At 42.5% G+C, this 17,767-nt stretch overlaps 2 protein-coding genes across 5 annotated transcripts in view; one reads left to right on the forward strand and one right to left on the reverse strand.

The window, feature by feature from the left end:
* Positions 1–17,767, forward strand: part of ANGEL2 (angel homolog 2) — a 137,399-nt gene that overhangs the window by 57,023 nt on the left and 62,609 nt on the right. The gene's annotated exons all lie outside the window — the stretch shown is intronic.
* Positions 1–17,767, reverse strand: part of VASH2 (vasohibin 2) — a 47,141-nt gene that overhangs the window by 27,022 nt on the left and 2,352 nt on the right. For both annotated transcript variants that reach the window (XM_078156323.1, XM_021007810.2), the window contains exon 3: positions 133–221. In XM_078156323.1, coding sequence (XP_078012449.1) covers positions 133–221 — 89 coding nt within the window. The remainder of the gene's footprint in view (positions 1–132; positions 222–17,767) is intronic.

Genomic DNA, 17,767 nt, shown 5'->3' on the forward strand with positions numbered 1-17,767 from the left:
TTAAAGGACCCATGAGGCCTTGTTGGTTGACTTCAATTTCCATGAAGCCCTTCTTTATTCATCAGACAGCCCTTCACCCCCTTCCCTTGTTCCCTTACTCAGCAGGCTCCCACTCCATGGTCAGAAGGATACTGTAGGGTCTTCATGTAATTCTGGACTGCGTGAAGCCATTCCGGGATGGACATGGATATCCTGTAGTTTGGAACTGGGGGCACTGAAGGCTGCAGAGAAAGAGAGATACAAAGGAAAAGATAGAGAGAGAAAATGTACCAAAGAGCAACTCTGGGGTCCAGCTCTCGAGCAAGAGACAGGAACTGGCAGCTTCTGAGAGATGAGAGAAGAAGGACATTGATGTATTCTCTGTTTCACCAAACAAGGACTTAGGAATAGAGAGTGAATAAAGTAAGTAGTAGAAAGGTGTGGCAGAAAACTTGTGATGATGCATACTGGGGAAACTAATTGAGTGGATGTCAATTAAATCCACTGATAGATTTGGTCCAGTGCCTCTGCAATGCCTTTTCATTTGCAGGTCTGTCAACAAGTAGAGAAGGAGAAGATAAAGCCATGTATCCCAGAACATCTATGATCCCAGGCTCAGAGACAGGAGCACATAGGAACATGACTTCTATACAACAGCAAACTAAGTACATATCTACCCAGAAAGATCCCAAGGCAAGATGTCCCAGGATTTGGTTTACTGCTGATCCCTATCCCAGAAGGGGGGCAAAAAGTGAAAGTTCCCCATCTTCCGCCCAAGCCCTACTTCCTCCATGAAGCCCACCTATTTTAATCAATAAGCACTTATTAAGTACCCACTATTTTACAACTCACCCCACTCCTCAGGATCCTGATTATATTTGCAGTCCTCGATATTCCAACATGCACCAGATTCCACACTTATCTAATCATAGCTCTAGAGCCCTAGCTATTTTTATAGACAGAGGAACTGAGGCCCAGAGATGTTGAATGACTTGCCTAAGGCGATTGTCAGGTGGGGTTTAAATCCAGGTTGCCTGACTCCAGAGCTGGTGTTCCTTCCACTGTACCGCCATTGTCTTGTTCTCATTCTCTGACTGCTTGGTGTGCGTACATACCCTGTCCTCGATAAGACTCTGAGCTTCTTGAGGGCATGGATCACATCTTACATTTTTGTTTCTATCTCCCAGAGCACCTAGTGATGAGACAAGACTGGGCTATCCACTAGCAACTTGAGGCTGCTGGGGAATGTCTCCCACTCCTCAGTCCTCCACCTTTTTGTTCTCTCATTCCAGAGAAGTTAGAAAGGGTCTCTCCTGTCTCAGGGCAGGAAAGTCCCTCTGGCTTCTCCTTCTACCTCATCCCTCTGCCTTCTCCTTCTACCTCATCCCTCTGCCTTGTCTGGCTATCCTCAGATCCTCATTTCTTTACCAGTCAATAGTCATTGAGTGTCTACCATCTATAAAGTCCCTATCCTAGGAAGCATGGGGAAATAGGTGCAGGAGAAGGCAAAGAAAAGAGAATATAAAGTCTTTAGGGAATCTGAAGTATAACCAGGGAGACCGTGGGTACGCGTGCGCACACGCGCGCGCACACACACACACACACACGTTTCCCATTCAGTCTAGTTCAATTTAATCCAATAAACAATCCAACATTCAGCAGAGCCCATATATGTATAGTACATAACAGGCAGCAAGATGAGGTTACTAACCCCAAACATGCCTGGATGGCAAGGAATGCCAAATAGAAAGAAACTCAAAACCCTTCCTGCTCTGTATTCCTTTGGGCAGTCTCCATCCCCTGACTACTACACTTTCTAGAAAGGGAGAGATGCTTCATCTGGCAAACCTGAAGCATCTGATAAAAGCTCAAATGAATGCTGACTGTGGTGTTGCTTGGGCACGAGGGAGAAGAATGGCTCCTGTGTGGGTGGACCACACAGAGCCTTAAAAAAAAAAGAAAAGGAAAAAACTCAGTAGAAGCAAAACACACAAGATCCTTCCCTCAGAGAGAAGCCACAGTGGGAATAAAGTCTTTTCTCAGAGCTTAGAAGACTCAATCCATAAAAATAGGAACAGGGATAAAGACAGGACCTTTGATTTTATTGATATAAGGAAACTCTGTCTACACATGCAGGTCAGCACCTTCTCTGCAACATATATTCCTAAAGAGTTGCCTAGACCAGTGCTTCTTAAACCATGGGCTGCGACACCAAATGGGGTCTTGAAAAATTTGGCAACAACAAAAGGTTTCTGAACATGCAACAACCAAAAATTAATTAAAAATCAAATGCGTAATGAATCTGAGGTGTTTCTGGCAGCACTTGTCTGTGTTGCATTGCTTCAATGCACTGCAGCCTTGGTTCTGAACACACAACATGTGCACTTTGTATTACACATGCTGTCACCCCATGAATGCTGCTGAAACTCGAAAAGGGCTCATGAGTGGAAAAAGTTTAAGAAGCCCTGTCCTAGACCATTGAGAGGTTCAGTAGATTGACCAGGGTCACAGAGCCAAGATGTGTCTGAGCTAGGACTTGACCCCAGTTGCCTTCCTAGCTTTCTAGCTGCTATGTCAGGTTGTCTCTTAGAAGGTTCCACCCATTTCTGAGTGGAACAGAGTTCCAAGCACTCTAGTGGCCACTTGACTTATTGATTAAATCTCTTATATGACTTAAGCAATTTACTTAACCTCTGGTATAACAATACTTCTACTACCTACTCCATAAGGGACTTATGCAAAAAACACATTTAAAACTTTATATAATTAAGAGCTATTATTACAGTAGGTTAGTATCTTCTGTTGTTGTTTTTGTTGAGTCATATCTGACTCTTTGTGACCGTGTTTGGTTTTCCTGGCAAAGATACTAGAATGGCTTACCATTTCCTTCTCCAGCTTATTTTTATAGATGAGAGAACTGAGGCAAACAGAGTTAAGTGACGTGCCCAGGGTCACACAGCTAGTGTTTGAGGCTGGATTTGAACTCAGGTGTTCCTGACTCCTGGCCTGGCAGTCTACCCACTCCATCACCTAGCTGCCCAAGTATCTTCTGCCACATTTTTCAAGTGAGGTAGGTTTGGATTCTAGCTCTTCCAGATCCCTGCTCTCTCATCTTTAAAATTTCCTATTTTAGTCAGTCAATATTTACTAAGTGCTTACTATGTGCTAGGCGCAGCACTAAATGCTAGGGATCTAAAAAAGGCAAAAACACAGTTCTTACCCTCAAGGAGCTCACATTCTAATGGACAACATATATACAACTATGTACATACAAGATATACAGAATGTATATGGAAGGTAATCTCAGAGGGGAAGCCACTAGCAGTGGGAAAAAGATCAGCAAACACTCTTGCAGAAGATAAGGTTTGAGCTGAGCCTTGAAGCCAGGAGGCTGAGGTGAGAAGGGAGAGCATGAAAGGTTTGGGGAACAGCCAGCACAAAGGCATGACCTTGGGAAAAGGAGTATCACGTCAGAGGAATTGCAAGAAGGACAGTGTTGCTGGATCCAAAAGTACATAGAGGAGAGTAAGGAGTGAGAAGACTGGAAAAGGCCTAGGAAAGTCTTTAAATGCAAACAAAGGATTTAATATTTGATCCTGGAGGTAATTGAAACCATTAGAGTTTACTGAGTAGGGATGTGACATGGTCAGACCTATAGCTTAGGAAAATCAGTTTGGCAGCTGAGTGGATTGGAGTGGGGATGGATTGGAGTGGATGGATTGGAGTGGGGTGGATTGGAGTGGGGATGGTTTGAAGTGGGGATGGATTGGAGTGGGGATGGTTTGAAGTGGGGATGGATTGGAGTAGAGAGAAACTTGTGACACAGACACCAACCAACTGGCTATTAACAATAGTCCAGGCATGAAGTGATGAGGGCCTGCATGAGAGTGGCAACTGTGTGAGTCTAAAGAAGATGTATATATGAAATGCTAGAAGGCAAGAACAAAACTTGAAAATAGACTGAAAATGTGGGCTGAGCATGAGTGGAGAGTTGAGGACAACACTAAGGTTATGAATGGGGGTGACTGAGAGGATGGTGATACTCTCAATAGTAATAGGGAAGCATGGAAGAGATTGTGTGTGTGGGGGTGGGAAGATGGGGAAGATGAAATAAGGAATCAATTAGGAAGGAATAAAAAGGCTTCCTTGCAGCAGTGAGGGCCCAGTTGAAGTTGAATAACATGAATTCATAGTATATCCATTCAGATAGCTGTGAAACATCCTCATTTAATGGCTAAGTAGCCAGCATCTGATTTATTTTAACTCCTGCCTTGAGGAAAAGTAGAAGAATGTGAAGGGCACCATTTGGAATAAATTGATCCAAAGACCAACTGGGAGTTCCTTAAGGGCAGGGAATTCACTTTCTCCATCAGACAAGGGATTCTCTAGAGGTTGGCAGGCATGGTGGACATGTCTCAGCACCAGACTGTAAGCACAATCAAATCCTGATTGCAGTGAGTAATGGACTGATTAACAATCCAGACTAACCCTCTCCAAAAGCATAACCAGAACCTGGCAAGAACTGAGAGGGAATGGAATTAAGGAAAATGAAAGGATCCTGGAACAGTCCTTCTAAAGTAAAGTGCTAGGATTCCAAAGGTTTAATGGGATTACAGAATCCCAGAATTGGAAGGGATGTCAGAGGTCCCATAAATGTACAAAAATTCTCCCTAATACATGCAACAGGTGGTCATGCAGCTCTGGTTCAAACTCCAGTGAGGGAAAACCTTCTGCCACTGAGTCAGTCCATTCCATTTTTCAGATGGCTCCATTTATTAGAAAGTTTTTCCATCACGTTAAGCTTAAATTTACCTCTTTACAATTTTCAACCATTACTCCTAACTCTGCTTTCTGGCATCATGAAGAAAAAGTTTATTCCTTTTTCTATGGAACAGCCTTTTACATACTTGAAGATGGTTATCATGTTTCCTTTGAATCTTTTCTTCTAACATCCCTAGTTCCTTTATCTGATCCCCTAGTCAATCCTTACAGGGCACTGGAATGAATCCTGGGGCAGAGGTGACATGGATGAGAGTGCCTCAAGTCTCTTGCCTCTATAACCAGCCTGGCCTCAAGATTTCCCTGACACCAGTGAAGACATCAGATAGTACCGGGGACTAGAAATCTGTCCCATACCCTCTCCTACTCCACACCAGCTACCAGTCCAGGAATTAAAAAAAAGAAACCACACACACATACAGACATACACACATACTCTAGGGGAGACTGGAATAAGTCTTACTGTAGAGCAGACCTGGCCAAGGGGGAGTACCTCAAATATGCCTCACCCTCAATAATCACTGAGGTCTCACGATTTCATTGACTCCTATCTTAACCATCCCACCACTTTCTACCTCTTTCTCAGGGATAACAATAAAATCAATATTACCTTTGCCACTATGAAGAGGATGACAATCTACTAGCTGTGTGACCCTGAGTAAGTTGCTCAACCTCCCTTGGCTTCAGTTGTTTCATTTTTTAATGGGAATAATAATAGCCTTTACCTTACAGGGCTGTTGTGAGGAGAAAAGCAGGTAACACATGAAAAGCACTTTGTAAACCTTTAAGAGCTTTACAAACAGTTGCCATTATTAGCATCATTATTATACTATGGCTCTATTCAAAATGATTTGTGATAGAATGCAGAGGCAAAAGCTTCATTCCCTGAGCTTCCCTCTATCCTTTCTTATACTCATCCATGTTAGCTCCATTCTTCCAATGTGCCTATTCCACTCTTTTCCTCCTGCTTCAGGTACTGTGACTCTGGGAAAGTTATTTAACCCTTCTCTGCCTCAATTTCCTCATGTATAAAATGGGGGCATGGAGGAATTGTGAGGATTGGTGGATACAGTGTCATGCCCTGGAGTCAAGAAGACTGAGTCCAGATTTGGCCTGGCACATACTAGCTGTGTGATCCTGGGCAAATCAAACTCTGTTTGCCTTACTTTCCTCATCTATCTAATGGGGATGACAATAGCACCTACCTTCAAGGGTTGTTGTAAGGATCAAGTGAGATAATACTTTTAGAGCATTTAGCACAGTGCCTGGCACAAAGTAAGCGCTATATAAATGTTAGCTATCATTATTGTTATTATTGTACATATAACTATATGTGTGCATGTATATGTATGCACACATATTTACATATCATTTGGCAAACCTTAAAGCACTATGTCAATGGTAACTATTATCATTATTATTCCAATGTTTCCTCTGAAACCTCTTTTTATTGTCGACAAACAGCCCATCATATTAAAATGATGCTCTCTCCCCGGAAATTGCATTGCATATATTTTACATTTACTTATATGGGTACATTTCCTCCACATAGAATGTAAGCTCTATTTTATTTTTTGTAGTGCCTGGCACATAGTAGGTGCTTAATAAATTCTCGTGAAATTGGATGGCATAAACGATGGAGAGTGCAGCTTTAGGTAGGAAGGAGAGTTTTTTAAAAACGTGCTTTCTATTCTGTGGGATAGACTAACTCTTCTCATCAAGGCATCAATTTCAAAAACCTCATATGTGGCAGGGTCCTTGGTGAGGGTGATGATGGAACATGACAAAAGGGCTGAATTATCTCATCTTGTTACAATTTACACTGACATCTGGAGCAACAGGCTGGAGTTCAGATGCAGGACTAACTTCTCAATTAATGTCAGAAGAGTCCCAGGGTGAAGGGGAAGGACTATTTTAGGAATAACTGTCTCACCCTTGTTGGAAGAGGATGACTAATTATGTCCATTTCTCTTACTGAGAGCAAGCCCCCACTGCAGAGAGACTCCCTCTTTGACTCTCCCCCAACAAAGGGTAGGATTTCACAAGCAAACACAAACCAATTCCTGAAAGGTTCTTTTCCTGGCATTCTGATTGGTGCCAACAGAAGATGTTGTAATTTTCATCCTCTCTCCCTCTCCCCCCCTCCTTCTCCCTCTCTCTGTCTCTCTCTCTCTGTCTCTCTCTGTCTCTTTGTCTCTCTCTGTCTCTCTCTCTCGTTGGAGGTTGGGGAGTGAGAAGAGAATAGAGGAGAGGCTGGTGGAGGTGAGAAGAGGAGAAAAGTCTCCATTTCAGTGATCACAAAGACAGGAAATTGAACCGTTAGCCCCTAAGAAGACAAAATGGTGGACATTGATGTTCTCATTAGTTTATTCATCGAGGGGTGAAGAGAAATCAGAGATAGTAACCTGCTCTGGTGTCCTGTCCCGACCCCATGACCAGCCTGGACACATTGCTGAGGAGCCCAGCTGATGTACAGCCTTATTTCTAGGCAGTAGAAGGCTCCGGCAATGAAGTCATCATTAGCTTGGGAGCCTGGTGACTAGGTTAACAACAACAATGAGGCATTTTTATAGCGCTTTATATCCATTATCACAGTTAAGCTTTGAAACATCCCTGGGTATCACGAATAACTGCCATCATTCTAGGGTGTGAAGGTGGCATTTTTATGACTTGTACCCGGGATTTATTATTTTAATTAATTAATTAATTTTTAGTTTTTAACAATCACTTCCATAAGCTTTTGAGTTTTAAATTTTGTGAAGGTGGCATTTTAAGGAGCTATTTAAAGAGAAGGGAGAGTGACTCCTATGGCCAGTGGCTCTAAAACTGGCTGCAAGTCTTTTGCTTTGGGACAGAACTGGCTTAGCTCTGAAGCGAGTAGCTGACCCAAGTGAGCCTTCAGGACAGAGTGCAGCTGTACCTGGTCAGTAATCCAGGAAATCTTGCTTTTTCTAAGTGTTCTAGGTGTTTGGAGGGTGGGGAGGGGGAAAATTTCAGTGTAATGTGTTTTTTTTTGTGTTCCTGATAATAATAACAATAGCTCACATTTATATGGCACCTACTATGTGTCAAGTACTGTGCTAACTATTTTACAATTATTATCTCATTTGATCCTCCCAACAACCCTGGGAGGTAGGTGCTATTATTAGCCCCATTTTACAGTTAAGGAAACAGGCAAACAGAGGTTAAGTGACTTACCCAAAGTCACACAGCTAGTACTATCTGAGGCTGCATTTGAACTCAGGTCTCTCCTGACTCTAGGCCCACTCTATCTACTTTGCCACCTACCTGTCTAAATATCTTATGTATCATGATCATAATTGGTACCAGGTAAGGTATCTGTGACAACATAGTAATTCAGGTACAACTTAGACTACGTATAAATGAGTAAAAAAAGCATTTATTAAACACCTACTATGTGCCAGGCACTGTGTTAGATGCTAAGAGAACAAACACAAAATACAAAAGTAAGACAGTCCTTGCCCTCAGGGAACTTATATTTTAACAAAGTGGTCTCACTTGACCAAGTGGATCCTCATCGTCCGGTTCTCCGATTACTTTACTGGATACTTCAATGGACAGTACTGGCTTTGGTGGATATTTCTTTTGATTAGCCTCCTGCTTTTCTTCAGAGGATTTTACAGTTACCTTAAAGTCAGGAACATGTCTGAAAGGTTGGCCACTGCCCACAGAACAAGATATATCTTCTCAAATTAAAAGATGCATTGGGCAACATATTTAGGGATTGTTGGCTAGGTAAGGAAATTTGAGTCACAGGGAAGGTTAGTGGAGCAATTAAGTGGTGATTGTCAAACCCTTTACAGAAGTAACAGTATTATCAATCTGATTACTGTTCCTAGAGCAAAAAGTAGAAAAAGATGGGGTATAGGAGTAGCTACAATTTTGGATGGCAAGAAGGGTAGGATAGATGGATGGATAGATGGGTAGATAAATGGATGGATGGATGGATGGATGGAGCTGATGGATGAGATGTGAAGCATGGCTTGGAACTGGCTAGATACAGTGAGTGGGTTAAATGAATTTGTACTCATCATTTTTATGGAAATGACAGGAGATTCTGCCCAGTACTTCTAGCAGCATATTTGACACCTAACTACCCCTCAGGGATGGTGTGGGGGTAAAACATAAGCCTAGATACGAGAGCATTTCATGAAGATAAAAGTTATATTAATCCAAGTAGTTATTACTACTTATTCTCTAAGCTCAGACTTAGGGGAGAGAGGGAAGCTCTGTGTTGGAACCTGAAGAGGAGAGGGCAGGGCTGAACCCCAGTGAGATGATCTTCAGAGCAAAAAGCCATCTCCTTCCACTCGGAGAGGAGCCCAGTGCACTCTTGTCCTAAAAGTCATTGAGAAGGGGGTGGTTGAGGGCTCAACTTAATTGGCCCTAATAATAGCCATTTCCCAATCACACCCTCTCCCTCTGTGACTGAGTAGTTCTTCATTGCAGATGATCTTCCCAGGCTGCTGCAGTCAAATGCAAATTGAAATTGGTATACAGGTTGCCTGGTCTCTTTCCCCTCACATGACCCCTGCTATTACAGCACTAAGGACAAACTTGGCTAGAAATGGGGCTACTCATCTGTACATGAGGAGCCCTGTGAGCTACATATTGACTTAGTTTTAAAATGTAATATTATCCATGTTTCACTGTATTTTTATTTATTTTGTTAAATATTTCCCAATTACATTTTAATCTGGTTCAGGCAGTACTTGGGAGTTCTGTGGGTCCTCATGTAGAACCTCTCTGCATGTGGTACCTCTGCCCTAGGACATGCAGTCAGTCTGTTTGAGGCACTTCCTAGAGGTGCCTTATCATTCCACAGTGTCTCAAATCTTTGAACCTGTGCCCAAGACCTGGGGAAGAGAGCTGGGCTAGCCCAAAGATCAGGAGTTGGGGTTATGGTCAGGGAGACCTGTAGAACAGGACACAAATAAGCATATGGGGACAGGCTCCAATTCCCTTCAGTCTAGGCAAACACAAACTGGCCTGTTGGGAGAATATGAGGAAAAATGACCTCAAGGCTAAGTGGGGTGTGTGTGTTTGTGTGTGTGTGTATGTGTGCACCATGGCCAAACAGTGGTGCATGCTTTCCAGAGGGGGAAAGTGGAATTCTTTTAAAAGAGTAAAGAAAGCAAAGTCTTTGGCCATCCCCATCCTGAGAAAGAAAATAACAAGAGACAAGGAAGAAGAGTCATCTCTGGGAGCCTGGGAGGACAGCTGGGAAATGTCCATTGTGACCACATGCTCTGGCTAGACCAGGCTTCTGGCACCAGAGCAGTCAGGAATCTGAGCCTCTGACAAAGATAATCTGGTAGCAACTGGAGCTGGTGCCCCCACAGCTGCTGGCAGAAATAGGGCCAAGCCGACAAGCAGCTGAGTAATAGGGAGAGGTTGAAGGAATGAGGGGCCCTAAAGAGAATGGTGGAGAGGGAGGGAGGAATGAGCTGACCACCACAAATTGACTACAAAGCTTTCTCCTCACCCCTACCCAGACAGGCAGAGCTCACCTCTCAAAAATATGAATGATCTCTCAATGTGCTCTTAGATTCCATTAATGTAAACGTAATGTAAACTGCCCTGAAGGAGGGCAGTGATGGTCCTGATAATCTTCCCTTGGGCAGATCACTTCTGGAGGACTGTATTCAGTTCTGGGGGGGGGGGTGTCATCACATTTTAATAAGGCCATTGACAAGCTGAAGAGCATCCAGCAGGAGGTAACTAGGGTGGCAGTGGTGGTGGTGGGTTTAGAAATGAAGCCATATAGGAGGATTGGTTGACAGAGCTAGGGATAGTCAGAGGGTAGAAGATATGTAAGGTGCTGGAGGCTGGGGGACTGGGAATGGGGAACGAGAGAAGTCTTCAAGTATGGAAGGGCGGCCCAAGGCAGAGAGATTAGGCTTTTTATCCAGAAGACAGAACTAGCAGGGGTGGCTGGAAGTTACAGAGATGAGTATTTTAGCTCAAGATAAGGAAAAACTTCCTGACAATTAGAGGTACCCAAAGGTGGAATGGTCTGTCTCTAGAAGTAGCGAGTTTCTTACTACTAGAAGTCTCCAAGTGGAAATGGAATAAGCAATAGAAGAGATTTCTATTTAGTTGGGAGTTGGTTTAGACTAACTCTCTAGCCCCTCCAACTATGAGATTGGAGAGAATTTTGATTCTGATTCATTCAGTCATCCATTCAACACTGTGCTAAGTTCTGAGGATATAAGGATATCTAGGACATAGACTTTACTTTCAAGGAGTTTACAATCTAATAGGGGGAGCTCCATGCACACTAGTAACTATGACACAAGAGAGAGTAAGATAAGAGTAAAAGCAACATGCTTACTGAAAATCACTTTCACTTAGGGGAGTGGGGAGGTCATGGAGAAGACAAGACCTAAGGTGCTTTTTGAAGGAAGGAAAAGACTGGAATATATAGAGATTTGGATTGGGTAGGTGTCCATCCCAAGCAAAGGAACTGAATGAATATATGAATAAACGAATGGAAAAATAATACATATTAAGTACTTAAGGTTTGTCAAGCACTGTGTTAAATGCTGGGGATACAAACAGAAAAGTCAAATAGTTCCTGAGTTCAAAGAGGTCACACTCTAATTAGGGGAGACAACACATAGAAGAGGGTTCAACTGAGGAGCAGAGGGAAGGACTTGTTGGTCCTAAGGCTTTAACTACAAGGCAGATGGAAGGGTCCAAGTGTCCTTAGGGAACATTAGCAAGTCAGATGGCAGTATCTGAGAGACTAAAGGGTGCAGTGGCAAAGCAGATGTTAAGGGCAAATTGTCTTCCATCTTACAGAAAGGATTCTAGTTAGAGTTGGTGATTCCCAGCTCATCTAATCAGTGTGAGTAGCCAAGTCCAGGCAGCAAAGGGGTTGACGTTGACGGTCCTGACTTATCATCTTTGGAGAGAGAAGAGTGCATCAGAGGGTTGGAATAGATCTAGTCAGAACTCTGGCAGAGGATGGGATGTAGGGGTCAACATCCAGCCAGCAGGGGAAAAGAGGAAAGAATCATTGACAAGAGAGTCAGGAAGTGTTTTCCATGGTGGCTGTTCTTGGTAGGTTCTCAGGATGGCATACAGACCTGGCAGTGCAGGAAGGCTGGGGAAGTCATTAAGCCTCTCACTGCCAAAGGCAACTGTCTAAGACTAGAAAGAGCCAACCTGAATTGGTAGAGGGAGTTTCCTCACTAGGGATTTCCCTGTACCAGTAAAGTCATAGGTCTAGTCCCTTTCCCTGTGTAAGGATAATCATTGAAGCCATGAAAATGGATATAATCACTGAGGGAGAAAATTGAGAGAAGATAAGAAAGCCAAGGACAGAACTTTGGAGATATCCACATGTAAGGGGTAGAAGGAAGGCAAGAAACTAGCCAGGTCCAGTCAGAGAGGTAGGAGGAGAACTATGTCAGGGCAATCAATGTCTGAGAAGCCATGGGAAGGACAGACATCTAGGAATGGACGGTTCAGCGTCACATGCCACAGAGATGTCAAGGAAGAACAAAGGGAGAAATGACCAGATCTCATCGCAGGCTGAGATTCTATGACTCTGGACCTTTAGAATTTTAAGTAAAAATTCAAGGTGAAGTCTTAGGCTCAGAGCTATTTCTCTCAGCTTAGGAGAGACTCAGACTTGTGTGTAGGTTGAGAGAAACAGGTCAGTGTCTCACTGATTTGTGGGGAAATACCCAGTAAGAAACAACCGAACTCCAGACTGCAGCCAAGTCTTGTCCTCTCTGTCCTATACCTGTCAGGCTCCTGCCAAAAGGCAGGCAGATGTATTTTCCAGTGCCCCCAAATGGTCTTTAATAGACAAAGAGTGGGGTTTTTTTCTGAGCCAAGAGTATTATTGATTAAACTGTTAGGATTGGGAGTGGAGAACAGGAAGCTAATTTGATCTTAAGTTGCATTAATCGAAGTATAGTATTCAGGTCATGATATATAATAGCTCCATTGGTCAGACCACATCTTGAGTATTGTGTTCAGTTTTGGGACTGCATTTTTAGAAGAAAAAAGCCAGTCCTTCTGTGTCTCATCATGGTGTAGATGTGACCATGAGACCTTGAAACTATGCAGGCAAAGAACAAATGTGGCAGCTCTTACCAAGCTGGAAAGGCTGCAGGGATGGGCCCACAAAGATCTCTCCCATCCTTTAAGGATTAGAGAGGCCAGAAGGCTGTACGAGAGCTTATGAATTGTTTGGGCCCCAGCAAGTCAGCAAATGATCTACCTAGGCACAGAAAGGCTGCCACTTCTTTTTTTGACATGAATTTTTTTTTAATTTATTGGTTCAGATTTGTGATTTCATTATTACTGTATGTGAAATTCTTGGTAAGGGAACACCTTTCACTTCATACAGATCCGCAGTTGCCTACGGCACTGAGTTGTCCTATGCCAAATGACTTGCCCATGGTCACAAGTCATACACAAGACAACCTCTTTTAGGCTGAAACTTTTGATGAATGGAGTAAACACACACAACAAATTAATCATAGCTAAGGGGCATAGTGGATAGAATGCCAGGAAGACTCATCTTCCTAAGTTCAGATCTGGCCTCTGACACTTAATGGCTGTGGGACCCTGAGCATGTCACTTTTTGCCTCAGTTTCCTCATATGTAAAATGAGCTGGAGAAGTAAATGGCAAACTACTCCAGCATCTTTGCCAAGAAAACCTCAATGGTATCATGAAGAGTCAGACACAACTGAAATGACTGAACAAGAAGTAATGAAAAATTGCATCCAGAGAAAGGTAAATAGGACAGTAAGGCATCTAGAAACCCCATCATGAAAAAGTCTCTGGAGGAAGTGGGGATGACTAAAAGGAGACTGGGGTATAAACTAGAATATTTAAGAGCTGTAAAGAACTTTAGAAATCATCTAGTCAAACCTTTACATTTTTCAGATGAGGCCTAAAGAGCTTAAGTGACTTGCCCAAGGTTATGGAGTTAAAAATAGCTGATATTTCCATAGCTCTTTACATACATTATCTCCTTCCATCCTCAAAATAACTCTGTAAGGTAGAGTAATGCAAATATTATTATCCTCATTTTTATATTAAAGGAAACTGAGAATTGGATAAGCTAAGTGACATAGAGAGAGTCCTAGAGCTAGTAACTGGTAAAGCTGGTTGACAGCAGGCCTGGCTTTAAGCCCCATAAGATTTTTGTTGTATATTGGTGGGGTCAAATTCAAATAGAAATGGTGGCCTACATGAGATCTTTTCTGGCCGCATATTGACTTAGAAAACCATGCATATTTATATATATATATATTTTTAATACATCAACACACTAAAATTAGGAATTGTGTTTTAATTTAGTTTGGGCAGCACTCAGGAGTGTTGAGGGATGTGTGTTTGACATCTCTGCTATAGGGCACTGCCACTGAGTGAAGCTGGAACCCAGGCATCTTGGGTGGAGGAGAACGCGTGGGTTTCACGTCAGAAAGCCTAGATTCAAATCCCAACTCTGTTATTCAGATGGATGATCTCTGCCAAGTCACACCTTTTCTGGACTTCAGTTTCCTCCCCTGTCAAGGGAATGGGTGAGGCTGAAGTCTTTTGAGCTTTAAATCTGTGTCCTGACTCTTAGCTTGCTACTATTTCCACTTACTACACTGAGTGAAAGCTGTCTTCAAATATTTTCCTGTGTTGTGCTAGAACAGGGGCGTCAGACACACAGCCTTCATGAAGCCCGCAACACTCCCCTTGAATGTAGCTAGAACCTAATGGGTTACTGGAAAATATTTAACAAACTGAAGATACAATAGAATATAGATAATGTTAATTTGTGGTTTTCTAAGTCAATATGTGGCCCTCAAGATAGTTTAGTGGCCCCTTTCTACTTAAGTTTGACATCTGCTCTAGAAGGAAGAAATATAGTCATGAAATGTCAAATTTCATAGCTGGAAGGGGCAATAGAGATTGCTCAACCATTCAATTGAATCAAGTGCCTACTTTGTGCCAGTCATTGTGCTAGGTGCTAGGGATACAAAGTCACAAATGAAACAAAGATGCTTACATTCTATTGGGAAAGACTACATGAGCACATGTAACTATTTGCAAAATATATGAAAAGCAAACACAAGGTCATTTGTTGGGGAGGGATGGAGAAGGAAGGAAGGAAATAAATATTTCTTAAGTACCTACTACGTGCCAGACACTGTTTTCAGGGCTTTCCAAATATCTCATTCGAGTCTCACAATAACCCTGGAAGGTTGGTGATTTTACAATTGAGGAAACTGAGGCAAATGGGTTAAGTGACTTGTTTATGATCATACAACCAGTAAATGTCTGAGGCCAGGGGTGAATGAATAAAAGGAGGCACTAGCAGCTAAGGGAATCAGGAGAGGGTCTCATTGATGAGGTGTCATTTGAACTAAACTTTGAAGAAAATTAAAGATACTAAGAGGTGGGGGTAAGTAGGACACACTCCAGCCAGGTAATTGGTTTAAAATATGGAGACAAGAAATGAAATGTCACACAAATATGCCAATTTGGCTGGCCTACAGAGTACATGAAGGAGAGTAGTTCTCAGTACATAAGGCTAGAAAGGCACGCTGGCATCATTCTGTGAAGGACTGTGAAGGAATGCTAGGCTGAGGCAAGAGGGAGCCACTGAAGAATGAAGAGGAGTGACACGGTCAGACCTGTGAGTTAGGAAGGTTGTTTTGGCAGCTGAATTTGAGAGGAAAGAGATGGGAAGCAGAGAGACCAACTGGGAGGCTGTTGCAATAACCCAGACAAGAGGTGAGGAGATGTAGGTAATGACTATGTTAGCAGAGAAAAGTGATGGATGGTATAGAGGTAAAATAAACAAAACCTGGCAACTGTCTGAAGATGGAGGGAAAGGAAAGAGTCAAGGATGATCCTGAGGTCTTAGTGGTGCTCTCAGCAGAAGACAGAAAGTTTGGAGGAGGGAAAGTGACCAACTGTGTTTGGGACATATTGAGTTTGAGATTTTCCTAATATGTCCAGGTAGAAATGTCCAGCAGACAGTTGCTGATGGCTAAATGGAGCTCAGGAGAAAGATTACATTTTTCAGATGTAGATGTACAGATGTACATTTACAGATGTACATCTCCATATAGAGATATGGAACTGATGGGAATAGCTGAAATCACCAAAAGAGGGCCTGAAATACAGCCTTGGGTACAAATACTTCTTGGGGAAGGGGAGATGAATGGTGACCTAGCCAAGGAAATTGAGAAGCAATCAAATGAATAAGAGAATCAGGTGAGTTGTATGTCAATAAGCATTTCTTAAGCACTTATTAAATGCCAGGCACTGTGCTGCATGAGGGGGACACAAAGAAAGGCAAAAGACAGATCCTGCCCTCAAGGAGCTTACACTTCGGTGTTGGAGACAACACGTAAACAACTATTTACAAATGAGATATAGACAGGCTAAAATGGAGGTAGTCTCAGAGAGAAGACACTAAGATTAAGGAGGAATGGGAACGGCTTCTTGTGGAAAGTGGAATTTTAGCTGGTATTTGAAGGAAATCAGGAGCTAGAGATAAGAATAAAGAGATTACCAGGCATGGTGGGGAGGGGGGATGGCCAGTGAAAATTCAGAGAGTTGGCAGATGGGGTGAGGAGCAGCAAAGAAGCCAATGAATTGCAGAGTAAAGCATAAAAAGATTGTTAAAGTAGAAGAGGCCCCAATTATGAAGGCCTTTAAAAGGCAAGTGGAGGATTTCATATTTGATCCCGGAGGTGACAGTCAGCTACTGGAATTAATTGAATAAGGGGGTGATATGGTCAGGACCTGCATTTTGGAAGATCAATTTGACAGCTGAGTGGCAGATGGACTAGAGATTAGTGGAACCAATGAATGGAAGTCCCTGAGAACCATATTTTGTGAAATATATATGCAATGTATATAGTAAACACAAAATATATGCAAAGTAAATGTAAGATAAGAGTTTTCTAACAGCTCAACTTTGCCTAAGGCATAAGAAGTACTGCCCATTGCTTTTAGGAGAGAATATAAAGTCCTTAACCCAGCATTTAAGGAAACTCCAATTTATCATTCCAGACTCATTTCATATTAATCCCCTTTATGCATGTTCCTGCCAACCTGAACTACTGAACTGTTCTCTAACCTCCAACAGACATTCCCCCTGCCTGGAATGCACTGCTTCCTCATCCCCTCTTTTTAGAATCCTCCATGACTCAGTTGAGGTGCCACCTTTTTCAGGTAGCCACTTCAGATCTCCCAAGCAAGGCCTCTCCCCCCTCCTCTAATGTTCCTAGAGCACTTTGTCTAGAACAGATCTCTCCCTTGCTCCTGTCATAATCTTTGTGTTGTATTTGTCTATGTAAATGTCATAGTCCTTCCAGTAGAAACTCTTTGTCTCCCCAGTACCAAATGGAATACCATAGTCTTTGAAGAATTTGTACAAAGGGCAATGGAGAGGAATATGGTAGGCATAAGTTGGTAGGCATGAGTTGGTTGAAACATCTTACCAAAGAAGGAGTGGCACAAGAGAAACAGTAAAAATGCCAGTAGAGAGGTGTATTATCAGAAAGGTCAAGTGGAGAGAGTGAAAGTCAAACAATGTTAAATTGGATGATGTCCATCTAATTTTAAAAATCTAGAAGAAGGCTCCCAGCATATAGAATGGACTTGCCAGTGGAGGATTTATTGGAGGACATGTATACGAATTTCTTGGGATCACAAAGCGTAGATGGATTGCAATCTCAACTGTTGGAAGAAATTTTCACATGGATAAGATCGTAAATCCATCAAAATATTAGAATATCATAGGATTATAGATTTAGAGCTAGACAAACCTTAGAGACCACCTAGTACAATGCCCTCATTTTACAGATGAGGAAATGGAAGACAAGGAGAGGTTAAGTGATTTGTGTAAGGTTACCTAGCTATTAAGTGGCAGAGCTGGTATCTGAACCCAGGTCTTGAGTACCCAGCACACACCAGACACTCCAGTTGAATCAAACTGACCACCAGAGTTATAA

This window comes from Phascolarctos cinereus, unplaced genomic scaffold, assembly GCF_003287225.1.
Source record: "Phascolarctos cinereus isolate Bilbo 61053 unplaced genomic scaffold, phaCin_HiC Scaffold_5;HRSCAF=322, whole genome shotgun sequence".
Taxonomy (NCBI): domain Eukaryota; kingdom Metazoa; phylum Chordata; class Mammalia; order Diprotodontia; family Phascolarctidae; genus Phascolarctos; species Phascolarctos cinereus.